Below are 16,435 nucleotides of genomic sequence, written 5' to 3'. Positions count from 1 at the left end.
CATTTAAGCCGTCTCCAGCCATTATTAGTCTCAAAGTGGGTTCCTCGTCATCGAATTTGAAATCATAACAATTGTTGTTGTATCAAATGGCTTATATAAACAGTGGTATGACCACTGCTATGTTTGTTGTATCCCACCTGGGCCTGAAGAGCTCTGAATTTAACGAGACTCGTCGTCAGCAATGGATATGACAAATATAGTGTAGTTGAATCACTATTATTATACACTCTTCAAATTCTTGAAAGTCCCTAATGGACTGTCAAATCTCCAGGTATCTTAACTATGAACATCACACATCTAAACTGCTTGTACATTTTACTGGTTTAAAAGCTTTTTTATTTCTTCCAATCAAATTTGAACTTGTTTGGTTAGCTATATGCTTATGTAATGTTTCTACGCATTTGTTTATTCAATTCTCAATTTATTGAATGAACTGATAGTATTGCTCATGAAGGTTTGGGGACCTTTGAATAATTCTAAACTTCAGGAAAGGATATAGCTTAAAGCCAATAACCATCAGAAAAGATGAGATTATAAGCATGAATACTATGTACTTGATAATACAATACTGGAGCTTGAGAATATAATGTGACAATTTTATGTGTGATCAACGTTAACAAGACCACTTCACGACAAGTTTTTGAAATCATTTCAAAATAATTAGATACCTGTAGATTTATATAGTTTCTGATAGTGTTATTTTCATTCCCAATAAGGTTGTTGATCTACATTAGTTTCTTTTGAAAGCTATAAGACTATTGTATGATAAGACATCAGATATAGAGATTTGGGTTTAGCAAGTGTGGTAAGCTAGCCTGTAACAGCGTACTATTTGTATGACACACCTTTTCTGTCGAATATATTAAGTTAGTATATTCAAACAGGACACAAACATTATATATACTGGTCTAAACTGAAATATTTTTAGCAAAATATCATGTTATGACGACATAAGAATTTACACTAATGTCATTTTGAAAGGTGATGTTATTGTTTACTGATAAATATTTGCAGCTATACTGTGTTTGTATGATTTACTGTGGAAAGTTGGTTGCTTTAATAATCAACCAATAATAAAATAAATAGTCTGAATTGAAAGTTTTTTATTGTTTTTTGTTTTTTCAAAATTGGTTTATACATTTTTTTCTAAATTTCACTGTCTAAACTACCATACAAATTCTATAAAAGTTTTCCTACAGAAGTCAGGCATCATTTGAAAAGTATTTTCACTGGATATGGTGAACTGAGCACTTAAAGTGGGTTAATTTTCTAGTTTATAGATGAAAAATATATATATGTGAAGTCTTGACATGTCTTTAACAACCCCTTATTAGACACTTTTGTGGTTGTTATCAGCAAGCACTGGCAGAAATTACTTCACACTCTCAATACTTTGTAATTCTTAATTCTTCAGTCATTCAATTGGACCTTCTGAAGGTCCTTAAACTGAAGATGCATCTCCTAATATGTCACTACCGTATATGCAAAAAGAGAATGAACTCCGTTCAGCTTCCCAGGGTTATTACCAAGCATGACTTTCGATATACTTGAAGAAGATATTTGTTTGAGTTGCAGGAACAAAGTGTAAAATGGATATCTGTCAGAGAAATATGTTATCACCAGTACTAAACACTCTCTTTCTGTAAATCTCAAAGCAGGATATTTGTATTGTGTTGTATAACAGTATATTTCATATAACCATGCAAGTGTCAACTACCAATCATTCAGGCAAATCAAGATTTCCTGTTATGTGTTAACTACTTGTGCTCATTGTAGTAATATTTATTATAACAGAAAAATTCCATGTAGATTCATTTATAACCAACTTTTAAATGGATGGTTGAAATTATGAGGTGACATATCAATCTTTAAAAAACATTCGCTGGTTAAATCGTCCTGAAAGTAATTTTTCTGGTGTTGGGTTTTTCACAATTTCTGCTTGTGTACCTCGCTCTATAAATATTTTAGTACATGTTATAGACATTATACTGAACAACTCCTTTTAAGCCATGGAGTTTCACTCTACATATCTGTAACCCTACACATGGTGCAAAATGCTAATACTATATGCATCCCTAATCATTGAATGCTTACCATTCATTCTCTTTGTTGGTCATCTAGGAGAGAGATTAATCAGACAGATATTCATCATCTTGTTCATCTCCTTTCATTTCTTTTTTTGTTATTTTTGAAGCCTTCTATGGGTACAACATAGTAGATAAAAACGTTATTGATTAAATCTGTGGCATGTCTTTTAAACTATTGAGCTCAATCATACTTCCAAGTTGATTGTTCACTGCAATTTATCTATCAACTTGTTTGTATTGTTCTCATTCTGTTCTTTTCCTTGATGGAGAATAATAATATACATGGTAGTAATAATTTTCCCATTGTCTTGAGTAACATGTGAAAAATGTAACCAACACATTGGAATCTGAAGAAAGTGACTTGGTCTCCTTTATTGCTTTTTCAGAACTTCCCAGTGAGTGTGTTGAGGCCTTGACTGATTTGCATTGTTTATACAGCTTTACTTTGTATATTCACTCCTCAGCAGGTTTTCTTATTCATCTCACCCTTGGTGGACTTCTGTTTGTGAAAAGGATCATCAGTCTCAAAAGAGTTCTTGGAATATGTTATATAAGTAAATTTCTCGTTTACACCTCATTGCATTTTGGAAAGCTAAAAAAGGTAGGCCTGATTCATGAGACAATAAACATGAAAAATCTTAGATTAGGTTTATTTGCAGTATATATATATATTCCTTGAATTTCTCAGAAATTTTAGGGCAAGATGTAAAAGTGGGTGAGAAGTATGCATCCCATACATCTTTCGACCTTGCAGCTTGATGGAAAGTTAGTGGCTGAGTTGTCAGAAATTGCCTTTATTTTGATTTTTCTCATTGTTACAGTTCCTCTAATTGTTCACCTGAATTTCAAACCATTCAAACACAAGTTGTAAACATTCCTGTCCATTTGTAGTTTGATAATCTGGAGTTCTATGAAAACTGTTAACCATTGTGAAACTTCAATTAGTGCTACACCTGTTAGGTAAAACATTTCATACATTTGATAGTGTTGATTATGAGATTCACAACATCTCTTTATCTTCTTCTTTTGTTTTCATCAGATCTGGTAGGAGGGAAAAATTTCCTCTGTTGTGGGTTATTGTCATCATTTTTTCAAAGCTTAGAATCTCAAGAGTACCTCTACTTTTAGACTAATTATCTTGTCTAGATTCCCTTTAATTGGGTTATAAGAAGGTTGGTTAACGTTCATTTTGTTCGTTTACTGAATCAAATAATCGCCTTTCGAAAATTCATTGTAGTTTTTAGGTGAACCACCAGATAAGATTCCAGAACATATATTCTGAATTTAATTGTTAAAAAAAATAATCTATCAATACATTTTTGACCTATTAAACGCATATGACACTAAATAGAACTACAATACCTTAACACAAGGGTTTTCAAACTTTCTCAGCATAAGAACCCCAAAACATTTCACATCCTGACTGAGGCCTCCACCGAATGCACCTAACAGTATTGTATATTTTATGCATTTGCTATGTTCGGCTTTACACTTTTTTGTAACATCCAGTTTGGGAACCTTATGTTTTAGGAGAGTCATGTCATTTACCCATTTTTTTTATCTGTAAGAATGCAATACAAGAGCATTTGAATGGCCAATTAAATCCGTGATCCAGTGCAAACATTTAAATGATCTTGTAATGGGTCTAAGCATACTTCATGGTCAGTTTTTGAGTGTCACACTATTTGCAGTCAAGGTTAATGCAATTATAGAATAATTTCTGTCATATATTTCAAAATATCGCTTAATCAAATATTTGATTGGACTTCCACATTTGAGTCTTAGTTTACTTCTTTGGTTCATTTTCCATACCCATAAGCCTATATACTCGTGCGCACTGTAGCTCGTGCTAACGATATAACCATAGGATTTACTTGTATTCCAGTTTTATTTACTATTCACTATGTGAGGGGGGGTGTTTATTGTCCACTGTTTATTCACATGTACCTACTAATATATATAAGCTTTGTAAGTGGTTTTGGCTGACTAACAGGCTTTAGCCAGAATTATACAAGTTTTAACTGATACTCACTACTGAAGTGTGGTATTAACATGTTCTGTGCCTAGTGCTAATATTAGCAAGGATTTTTTGTCGTTAAATACATGTATTACGAAGCTATAAGTATATAATTAGATATTATCTTTAACATGTCTTCTGAATGTTCAGCTAGCAGAGAGAAAAAAAATGCTGGCTTTAGTTATGGAAGTCCAGTTGACACAATATGTGAATCCCCAAGCTGTAATATGTCAAACTGAACATCCAGTTTGTAATGCACAGAATAATACGGGAACTGGACATCCAGTTGCCACAACTAAGTGTAGCTTAGATGCGTATTCTTGTACAAATGATGCAACTAAACCAACACCAACACATGAGCATGCGCCCCAAAACACGCAGCCGCTACCGTGAGTCATTTTACACGATGTGATTATCTTCAAAATCGGCCCCTCTGAAACTCACCCATTACTACACTTTAAATATTTGACACTGTAAACCATCAAGACTTTAGTAGTTACCACATAACAAATGAAACGAATCCTTGGAATCATTGCCAAGATATAGCCTAGCTGAATCAGACCATAGTGTTTGTTTTCTTCTTTCTTTTCTTTTTTTTTTTTCGTTTTTCGCACACCCATTTTGTTTTTATGGAGGGCGTGTTTAATTTTTAAACCTCAGCCATAATCTCAAACATTGTCCGATTGATTTGAAATTAATATCAATACTTCCTTTTTATTTCGGGGTTTGTTTTATACTTTGCCTCATACTACTGTTCACCACTGCACTTCGATTAGCCCACTTGGAAGATGTTTGAACAGGTTGGCCTAAAAGACGTGTTTACTTTTCCCTTGGCCGCGCCCTCACTACCGCGTGTCTTGATATCTTCAAAATTAAAAAGTGTTTATTTTATTGACAATTTTGAACTTGAACGTATAATTAACAATTATTTTCTAAATTCAAGTGATAATGTGTTTGTAGTGAAGGAATTTCTTCTAGAGTGATTCACAATGGATAAATTGTTTGGCAGTGAAAAAACCCTGATAAGTTGATAAAAGAATATTACCAATATATCTACATGCTTAACTTTTGGGCAAAGTTTAGTAATAAATGAAACTTACACTCATAAGATTCATTGTATTTGCTGAAACTGAAGGACCTGATGAAGTTTGGTATTATATGAATTTAGTAAATGTAATTTCAAGGAAGTCTTTAAGAAGGTCAGATCAATTCATTTATTGAGACACACTTGTATTAAATCAATTGTGTAAATTACAATGTTATCGTAAACTGAAATACTTTATTCCATTTATATCATATAGGAGATTTCCAAAACAAAGGCTTGTGTTATTCCAGGTCATCTGATGTCAGAAACGTCAGGTGCTTTCCTCTCAAATGAGGAGGTTCTGAACAGTAGCCCCAAAAACTTGTTGGAAAACTATAGTCGAGTATCCACCGTAGTCGATTATCACAAACAATGGGATTATCTGTAAAAAAAATGAAGACGATACATGAATGAATTTGCCAAAACAACCACAACACAAAAATTGATAAATTGCGATATGATAAAAAAACTATTTTGCTTGGTGACTTATTCAGAAGCATTAATTTGTCTAGAATTAACCTAACTGCAAAATCATATCATCTTGAAATTACCGCAATTGTTTTTTCCGAACTATATGTTATGTCGTGTTTATATATTTTTAAAGGGTTTATTAGATGTCTTTTTGTAAATACATAACTACATGCGTCCCAGTGGCACGGTGGTATGTCTGCGGACTTATACTTCTAGAAACCAAGTTTCGATGTCTGTGCTCAGAAGAGCACAGGTAGCCCATTGTGTAGCTTTGTGCTTAATAACAAACAACAACATAATTACACAAGATTTGTAGATAAGGATAATGAATAAAGTTGATCAGAGAAGCCGTATTATTTTCTAGTTATACAGAATAGAGCTAACCAGAAAGACCATTTATTTCTAGCTATACAAAATACAGCTTATCAGAAAGGTCATCTTACCGTTTAGCCATACTGAATCCAGCTGATTCCATACAGGTTTCCAGGTAGCCTCGTCTAACACGGTTATGTTGTTACTTTCCAAATATATATCTTCTAAGTTGTGCATATTAGTGAAGAAATCTCGTGGTAACTCGTTAATCTTATTATAACTACAAAACACATAAAAAGTATATTTTTTAAAGCTAGCTTTCTCATGTACTACTGTTACACAAGGTTGATGCGTGACAGGTAAAACAAGACTGTTACTGAATGGAAACAAAATAATATAAAAAATTACCTACTTCATTCATTCAAAGAAACTACCAAATTATAAATTAAATCCAATCTTGTTATAAAGAAAATTAAGCAGCATCTACAAACAGTATATTAACAAAACATTGAATCGATTAAGAAAGAGTATTACAAATACAAATATTTAACAATCAAGTTTTAAAATAAACAAAGATACAGAAAAAAAACTAGTTTTACTAAAACCAGAGCTACATAAACTTTAGTCAACTATTAAGACTTAAATGCACTTCTTTCACTGCAAAATCTGTATAATGAACGTGATGATTAATATAAGGGCTTTAATGATAACCGAATAACAAAAAGCATCGACATTCGAGCCCCTTCATCTAGCTTAGCTGATAATGATAAATGTGCTGTCACAACATTATTAGAGCAATGCTCAACTGCCGATAGATCATTACGTTTAAAACTATTACCTGATATCCAAAATTTGTAGATTATTTGGAAACATGGATCGATAAACGCTGGAAATTCTATTTTCTGAAATACTCAAATAAGTGAGATTGGTTAGATGAGCAAAGGCTGTTTCACCTAAAGTTTCTATTCCATTTTCATTTAAGAAAAGCTCTATGAGGGACTTTGGGCCATTCAAAAACCAGTCGTCAACAACGTCGAAAGAATTCCAGATCATTTCCAGTATCATCAAATTTGTAAAGTGATTGAAGAATAAATTTCCCGATCCTCGTTTTAGACTTTCCATTATGTAAACTTCCTCTATTGACTCAGAGTTACCTTCTAAGAATGGAGCATCTTCTTCAGGTATAGGATCTAGGTTCAAACTATGAAGTGATAAGACTCTGAAAGTTATATCTTTGAACAGTAGTTTTGGAATTCTTTCTAATTCAGAATTTCCTAACTCAATTTCGTATATTGGGCCATAATCTTTTAACACTTCCACCAAATTTGATATATTCTGCAAGGATGAAATATAGGGACAGTAGATTGACAATCCTTCTGAGAAAAGAGAACAAGAACAAGGTTCTATTTCACCAGGCTCTGGGCAACCATGCGTTTCTGACGAGAAAGAAAGACTTTCTTGACCATGTGGTAGTGCCAGTGCACTGCACCAGAAAAATATCACGAGATGTGCACAACAGTTCATGCCTAGAAAATAAATAAGAAGTATATATTAACGTATTTCTCAAGTTATATAAGGTAACTTCACATAACTTCGAACCTGCTAATGATTTCGCTCTGGTAATGGTTCTCCTCAATCTTTCCTTCTTACACCTTTATTAATATTTATTATTTACTGCATGAATTCTAACATTCATTTTTTTGCAAAAAACAATTTTAATTAGATTATCTAACACCAAAAGAGAACAATGACAAACAAATAAAACATAGCTTCCGAAGTTTATAGCACACTGATTATAGCATATAGTAAAAAAATTGTCTAACACCAATTTTTAATTCTCTAAGGAGGGAGTTGTGACGGATTTACTATTACATATTTATTTTAATATCAGTGTTTGTTTAAATTAAATTATTACTTAGAAATGTACATAACTTGTACTGTTAAATATGTATTGCGAAATTATTGCCTATTCTCTAAAGTTGTAGAAGATTCTCGAATGTAAGAATTAACAATATATGTGTGTATGTAAACGCTAGTGTTAGCATCGGTACTGTTACGTAAAACAGAAATTTCGAGAAACTCTCCACACGCCTATAAATATAACCAACGCGACGCGACTAAAAACAGTATCTGTTATTGGTTTGCTATAATTAGTGTGATATAAACTTCGGAGGCTATAACCGTGATTGTTATAACGCTTATTAAAAACGTAAGTTATTTGACCAGGAATATTTATAAATTTCGAACATTATAAACCATTTAACTTCAGTGAATTCACAGTGGACATTAGTACTTTTCATTAAGAAAACACTACCCAATTTCATCGGTGGGAAAAAATCGGCCTATAATCGGTGAAGACCACAGAGCTAGCTAGCTCCCTATTAAGTGAATTGTATTTACGTCAACTCAAAATTAACTCGCTCATCGTGAACTCTTGATAAGATATCAAGTAAGTTCCAGATTAGAAAGAAGACTTTATATTGCTTGTAAGTTTGTAAAACTTTTGCATATAAATCGTTGTTTGTAATAACTATTTGTAATAACCGTTATTGAAAATTGTATTATTGTTTGTATATTAAAATATATTTGTATTAAAAAAAGAAAATTGTGTGTGTATCAATCTTGTTGGCAAATATCATAAATTGGATACATATCGGCATTTACTTAACTACTAAATCTAAAGTACAATTTAACTCAATTAATAATTTAAGTTTTAGGCTATTTGAAATTGTAATATGTAACACATTTTATATGTCTATCCACTCCATGACGTTGCTGAAGCTAAACTTCATTGAAAGAACCAACTAAAAAAATGTTTTTTAAAATTTAATAATTATGTATTAAGCGTTACAGATTGTAATGAAAATAAATGAGGAAATTGAATTAAAGGAAATTTGTGACTTAGCATACACTTAGTTATACCGTAGAAGAAATATATATATTTCTGCAAACAATTATGATTTATTTTTATAGATTTTACTCATGGTTACTAAAGTCTTAGGAACTTTATGGTTTAATGGTTAGCGTGTGGGGCTGGGAATGTTCTGGTTTCGAACTGCGATATGCTGCAGAACACAATACACTGTGGAAGGGCTATAAATATGTAGAACAATCCCGATAATTATAATCAGTTAAAATCAGCCGCGTACATGACAGGTGTACCTCATTGATATTCACTCTTTTACTTCTTGTTAGTAATATTAAATTAGGAATAGTTATTCCTGAACTTTAAGGATTTCTGATCTATCCATTTAGTCTCTAATGTACCGTTCATGTTGAAAATACTGAATACATAGTAAATGGGAACTTAAAAGGGAAAATGCTACCGACCAGGCCGAGAAAAGATATTATTTTACATTGTTTCCTCTTTCCACCCTTCTTTAGAATTTACTTGGGAAGAATCCGACACAACACTCCCCTTTCTTGACACTTACATATACATGGAAGACGACCATCTGACCACTAGTATACATTAGAAAGAAACACATTCATACACGTACCTATATTTCAAATCTTCCCTCTGTACAGTAACAAAAAGTCAATACCTTACTCGCAATTTCTACGACTACGCAAACCATCTAGTGATGATAACGACTATAAATCCAAGACATAAAAACTTTCTTATCTAAAGGACACTTCCCTGATTCTTCTCATCTACAATACAGCCACCAAAACTAGCTCATATACCCAGAAGCAAACACTCAACCCTACGAAGAGACCAATAAGAAGATCAAATATATTATACTAAACAGTTACACTATACGCACCCATTATTTCTTATAGACATGACAGAAACCTAAAAGAAATCATGGTGCACAGTAACGTTAAACAAAATCAAAATGATACTCCAGACACTCACACATGTAAACGAAACAGGTGTGTCATTTGCCCACATATAAACAGCACTGCACACATACGAGAAAAAACATAACTTTCAACATAAGACAATTCCTTACATGTGCCAATGAATGTATCATTTACTGTATAACTTGCAATAGATTGCAAAAATGCAATAGTTTATACAATGGGCGATCAAGCACGAGAACATCTGAACCATATTTAACTATGGAAACAAGATACACCTATAGGCAAACATTTCACTATCAACAATCATACAGTTGAGGACTTTTCGATACTTGGACTTATTAGTGCTCCAACAGACATTCACAAAAGAGAACGACTGGAAAGGAGATTAATGTACAATCTGGGGACTCTACAACCATTTGGTTTAAATGAACGCTATTTTTTTCTCTACATATTAATTTTCCATTTTTGCTTAAATTATAATTGAAACGTATTTTATCTTTTCATGACTTGTAATATTAATGTAAAAGATGTAATTTTGCACAGAAATTTCACACTCATTCCAAATACTACGCACGCAATTTCTTTGAATTCTACGTATGCACCTTTGTTATAAGCTATACGATCAGACGAAGAATCATCCTTCTTTAAATAACAAGAGGGAATCCTCAATAGCCGCGGCACTTATTTTATTTTTTATTAGCTAAATTTGTGTACGCCAGTAAAACCAAGTGTGGGGTGCACGTATACCCTATTCAATTTTATTACTTATCAGAATCTCTACTAGCCTACCCTAAAATTGATTTTTTTTCCTTAGGTAGGATTAGGGTAAATTAATCTATAAGACCTTGGGAGTGTTAAAATACCCATCAATCGAAAGAGATTGATCTTTTGAGTCCAAAACTGTAATTACATCTCAACTCGGTTAAGAGACGACGGAGCTATGAGCTAAAAGTTTGTACTTGAAAAACACAAAACTGAGAGCCGTTCTATAAGCTGCTATGCCGTTGCTGAAATTATAACAAAAACTTGGCGATTGATCAACCTATTCTTTAATTTCGATATCTTTGTCGCCTATGCATTTTTAATTATATATTTCATACGTAAACTGAGACAAGAGATAATCAAGTAAATTCTGATTTTACTCTACTCTTCGTTATATAACCATTGTCTTCTTAAATATGAATGATCGGAGTGCGTGCTTGCTTGCGTATAAAAATGCCAATTCGGTGCCTTTGCTGTTAAGGGCGGTTTAGCCGCCACAAAGATGAAAGGTGGAAAATTAAGGAAAAATAGTGATATTTTTATTGAATTTATAATTGAAAACTAATCAGTTTTTTAGAGTAATAGATAGGAATGGTCAACATAGAAACGACAAATTACGATTTGACACACGAAAGTGTACGCTTATAATTCGTAGCATAAATGAATATTATTTCCTCCTTATTTTTAGGCGCTGTGGATCACGACTACTCATATTTACTTGTTTGTATTTTATTTTGTGTAAACTTTAGTTACAAAATTATTTTCATTCATCAAAGCTATATTAAAAATCTGAGAATATACAAAGTAAAACTATAATAATGATTTCCACGTTACTGACGGTGAACGAGCAGACATAAGTTCTAAACACTTTTTCTATCTACAAATATTTGAATCTTCAACAACCAAACTCCTGTTGTTACAAACACATTCAATTTTAAAATGTGTCATTTCAAACTTCGCACCAGTTTAGATTTTCTTGTATACTTACAGAAAGTAAAGCCTCGACCTTATGAAACAGCTTACCTTATTTAATCTTGAGGCTCTCAGTTCTTGTCCCGTTAACTCAAATCCTTTGTAGATTAACTTCTGTAGTGAGCTTGGGTATATTTATCTATATAACCCACCTGATTCGTGTAAATGATTCTCACGTAAACGCATACGATAGACAATCAAAATAATAATGGGTAAAGATTGCTCTATCTCACATATGTTTACTATAAGCAATTCTCACACAAGCGGATATGTTAAAAAATTACAAATAAAAAGTATGCAATGGCTACTAGAGTTACATAAAAATACTACTATTTATATTGTATATGAAGAAACTGGAAAGGAACAAATCTGGAAAGAAGAGCGTATAAGCATGAGAAGATGTAGACGCAGGATAAATAAATTGAACAAAGCAATGCTGCTTAGAACTACAAAGAGTAAAAAGGAATAGAAAGGAAATAATGATATAAAAAACAGAATCCAAGCATTAGGTTACTCTCATAGAGAACATAAATAAATATAGAACAAGATTTAACATTCCTACTGGGCAGTTGAAAAATAAATAAATGGACAATTAATAGAAAATAAAATAAATTACTCAAAATATAACGAAGTTTATAAAGAAATCTAACAAAAGTAGATAAAAATAACGTATTTACACAATCATAATTTAAGATAAGATTATTGCAGGTTGTATAAGTTTAAATTAATTAAAGATAAATAAATAATGTCCAAAAGAAGAAAATAGACAAAGTGGTTTATTTCAATATGACCCTTTAAGTAGAATGTAAAGGGTGGAAAAGGGTTTAGTTTAAACTAGGGTGATGCTGAAAAAGAGAGATTTTGGGTGAAGACGGAAAGTATTTAGAAGACTTAAGACATCTCAAAAAGCATTTACGGATGAGAGATAGTTATGAACTAATAGTGTAGGATTGGTTGTATTGAAAATATGTTAACACTGCTGGATGTGATAATTGAAACTAAATATATTAACTTAATATATTATAGTTATCTATATTTGATGATGAAATAGGTTAAATAAACGAGTTTGGAGATATTAATTATGTTGTATGTATCTAGATGTATTAGAAATTACCATTTTCTTTGATTCAAGAGGGTAATATAAATTAGCTTAATGTTATTATTATAAATTTACGCGATAATGAGTTGGAATCATTGTTTATATATATCACGGATTAAGATAATATTGATTTCACATTCTAAACTAATCAATGTTGTTCAGTATTAAGACTAGTGATTTTATAATTAATTTTCCATTTTATCCAACGGAGTTTCTAATACAAATTGTGCTACATAGAACTATATATGGCCAAAACGTCCAACCACATTTTTTATTAAAGTAAAAATTACGTCAAACAACTTCACGGGTTCATTTCCTACTCAAAGTGACTGACAACGTAGGTGCAGTCATAGCTTGAATACTCCCATGTCCCGATTTATATTAAGCACACTCTCTCAGAAAACAACAGTACTTAGAAAGTCAGATCCACGTGAAACGGGAGCACCAGATTTAAATTTTTAGTGTCTTTACTAGTAACATGGCACCTTAGCAGGTCGACACAAGTTAATGTTTTGTCGATTGATTCACATGCGTATCTTTACTAGTAACATAAAACTTTGGCAAGTTAGTACAAGCTAGTGCCTTGTCTATTGGTTTATTTGCATAGCTTTACTTAATGTATAGTGTTTTTACTACTAGCATGGCACCTTAGTAGGTTGATACAAGTTAGTGCCTTGTCTATTGGTTTACTTGCATAGCTTTACTAAATGTATAGTGTTTTTACTAGTAACATGGCACCTTAGCAGGTCGACACAAGTTAATGTTTTGTCGACTGATTCACATGCGTATCTTTACTAGTAACATAACACTTTGGCAAGTTAGTACAAGCTAGTGCCTTGTCTATTGGTTTATTTGCATAGCTTTACTAAATGTATAGTGTTTTTACTACAAGCATGGCACCTTAGTAGGTTGATACAAGCTAGTGTCTTGTCTATTGGTTTACTTGCATAGCTTTACTTAATGTATAGTGTTTTTACTACTAACATGGCACCTTAGTAGGTTGATACAAGCTAGTGTCTTGTCTATTGATTTAAATGGAAGTAAATCAATAACGCAGGTTTCAAGTGTAGGTTAGGAGAAATATGACTCTTACCTGTAAAACTAAAGATTTAATTTACTCCATTAAGACATAAGTAGTCAAACGAAGATTTTTTCTTCTGCTTGGACAGTATTCTGGTTCACGGATATCCAGCAGATAAGTTAGAATTTATCCGTTAAACGCAGCTATAGATATATACTGCAGAGTTTAATTTCGAACTCGGACAGCATAGAAAAGAAACAAATACAAGTGAACAAATATACGAAATATGTATCCATTCCCAGTTATATGTATAACTTACTGATTTAGCTCACTGGACGCCGCCATACTAGCTCTTGGATTTGAGATGGATTAATTCCAAATTATTATTGTACGATACAATAGCACTTATGCGAAGACAATAAAGGGATAACACGAAACACAAAGTAAAATCAAAATTCAATTCCATTCAAACATAAAATGAAATTCAAAATCATAATACAAAATTCAAAATAAAGAAAATCAAAATCAAATTATAAAATATAATGCAATAAACTCAGAATGGGGATTCAAACTAAGGTATTTATACTTGTATTTTACGTTTTATTGGAAAGCTATTAAGACTGCCCACTACTGTCCTTAAACTGGAACTATAAGCAGAACAAAGGCAGCTAGTCAACATCACCCTACGATCTGTCATCCACGCTAAAGGATTGACTGTCATTTTTATAATGCATCTACAGTATGAAATGCAAGGAATATTTTGAGGTATTGCATGGATTCAAGATTTGCTTGCCACCTTCAAAATTCACAGCGCTACCGAGGGATCAACCCGCACTCTGAAACTAAAAAAAAATAATATAAAACCATAAACTTGTTAACACATCAAAGATAATTAAAAACGTACAAATAAAAATTCTAAGCATTACACATAAAATTCTAAGACCTTTAGAGTGGAAATAAAAAAATAATACATAACAATGTGTCAATGACTCTATTATCTACTATAGCTAGTGCCGATGAGACGTTTTGCTCATTTACAAGCTCATCAATATAGTTGAAATGCAGCAGAAACAGTAGTGTTTCAGACGCTTTTTATATTATGAAAAACATCTGTTATGGTGTGAACTATATTAATTTGGCGACGTATAATTTTTATTAATTTCACATGAGCCATTCAAAATCAAAATTATGGCAAGAATTACTAAAAAAAAATAAAATTTATTTTATTTCAACACCAATTATTTAGTGTTATTGTTTATAGTTATTTGAATTAATTTTATTCATCATTTAGAAGAAATGGTGACCCTGGAAGTTAAACTTATTAATATAAAATATAAAACAAAATATGATTCAATATAAAATAAGTACAAAAGAAATAGAATTAAGTTTAAAATAGAAAGAAGAATCATAATAAAAACTTAACATACATTTGAACATATTTATAATTATGCAAGTCTTGCTGCAATTTGGACTGTTCAGAAGTCTGGGTATCTTCTCTGATTGTAGTGGTATTCTCAGGACCCTTTTCCCAGGGTCAACTCATCAGCATCAGACTAGCAACAGTTGATAATGCAGACACTTTAATTAAGCGACAATCACGTCGTTGCTTCATATGAGGAATTTGATTCTGGCTGAAGTCGTTGGGGCTGTTTACCACAGTGAATGCTATAGTTTGTCAGGCTATTCAAAGATCTATGACATCATTGTCAAGTCAGGGTTGAAACCTACAAGTCAGGAAGTCATGGCTAAACATGCTGCAACGTTTTCTAGGAAAAGGCTTTTGGATACAAATGTGGCGCAACTACCATGTCTTGTTACGTCATTCATGTCGAATACACTTGTCACCATCAGGTCAGAATAAATACAATCCAAGCATTAGTGGATATGCAATCCACATAGCTTCTTATGAAACAACGCATGCACAGCTACCTTGACTACGCCCTTTGATCATGCTGACCCCTGCTAACACTCACTGGTCTGTGAGTTAAGACATCTCACATACACTTTAATTCTTCTGCCGCTATCTGGTTGTCCTGATTTTCAAAGAGACAGAGCCCGGGTCAATGGCAAAGGAGGTGAATAAAATTGAAAGAAGACATATTTTTATTGTTAATTGAAATTAAGCCAAATTGCTTTCCAAACAAAGCTTCTTTACCCTCAACTACAACTAGCCTACTGAAACAACTTAAACATAATTTGAATAAATAAACAAAATCAAGGCTGACTGGCTGATTTCACAAATAAATCCAGAATTATATCTATTCAGTCTACACCAAAATTAATGCAGTTAAGGTAAAATTTGTGAATTGTGACTACCTCAATTGTTCAGAAAGTAAGGGTGACATTCTTCTTTGGTCATCAGTACATTTCATTTGATACTTGAAATTTGCTGATTGAAGCAGATAACTTCCCTCTGTGAATGTGAATCGTATAAACACATGATTGACAAATATTTACCATTGGTAAATGACCTTGTCTTTAAAAATAACATTAATATTTTGTCAGGTGCAGTAGAATGATATTTCACCAATAATACCTTTGGTCAAAACTGAGTTGTCTACTAACTAGTTTATTTTTTTAATAAATATTAGAGAATTTCTTTTATTTTTGTTGTTTGAATACAATAAACTCAACACTACATTCAATAAGTTTAAATTCGATGACGAGGAACCCACTTTGAGACTAATAATGGCTGGAGACGGCTTAAATGGGTAATGAAGAAAAACTTTAATATAAGTTTAACATGAAAGCAAATGTACAACGTTTCGACAAGGTTTTGATGATGACAAAACCTTGTCGAAAC

General features: G+C 32.3%; 1 protein-coding gene across 1 annotated transcript; it reads right to left on the bottom strand.

Moving 5' to 3' along the window:
• Positions 1–5,300: 5,300 nt before the first annotated feature.
• Positions 5,301–11,679, bottom strand: LOC106457081 (carboxypeptidase N subunit 2-like). The gene is made up of 4 exons (XM_022383164.1): positions 11,564–11,679; positions 6,810–7,497; positions 6,103–6,251; positions 5,301–5,570 (listed from the first exon to the last, which is right to left on the bottom strand). The coding sequence occupies exons 2-4, from the start codon at positions 7,493–7,495 to the stop codon at positions 5,431–5,433; spliced, it is 975 nt and encodes a 324-aa protein (XP_022238872.1). The 5' UTR covers positions 7,496–7,497; positions 11,564–11,679; the 3' UTR covers positions 5,301–5,430.
• Positions 11,680–16,435: the final 4,756 nt, after the last annotated feature.

The sequence above is a fragment of the Limulus polyphemus genome, unplaced genomic scaffold (assembly GCF_000517525.1).
Source record: "Limulus polyphemus unplaced genomic scaffold, Limulus_polyphemus-2.1.2 Scaffold14, whole genome shotgun sequence".
Taxonomy (NCBI): Eukaryota; Metazoa; Arthropoda; class Merostomata; order Xiphosura; family Limulidae; genus Limulus; species Limulus polyphemus.
Note: the sequence above shows the minus strand (reverse complement) of the source record. Positions and strands in the feature narration are given on the sequence as shown.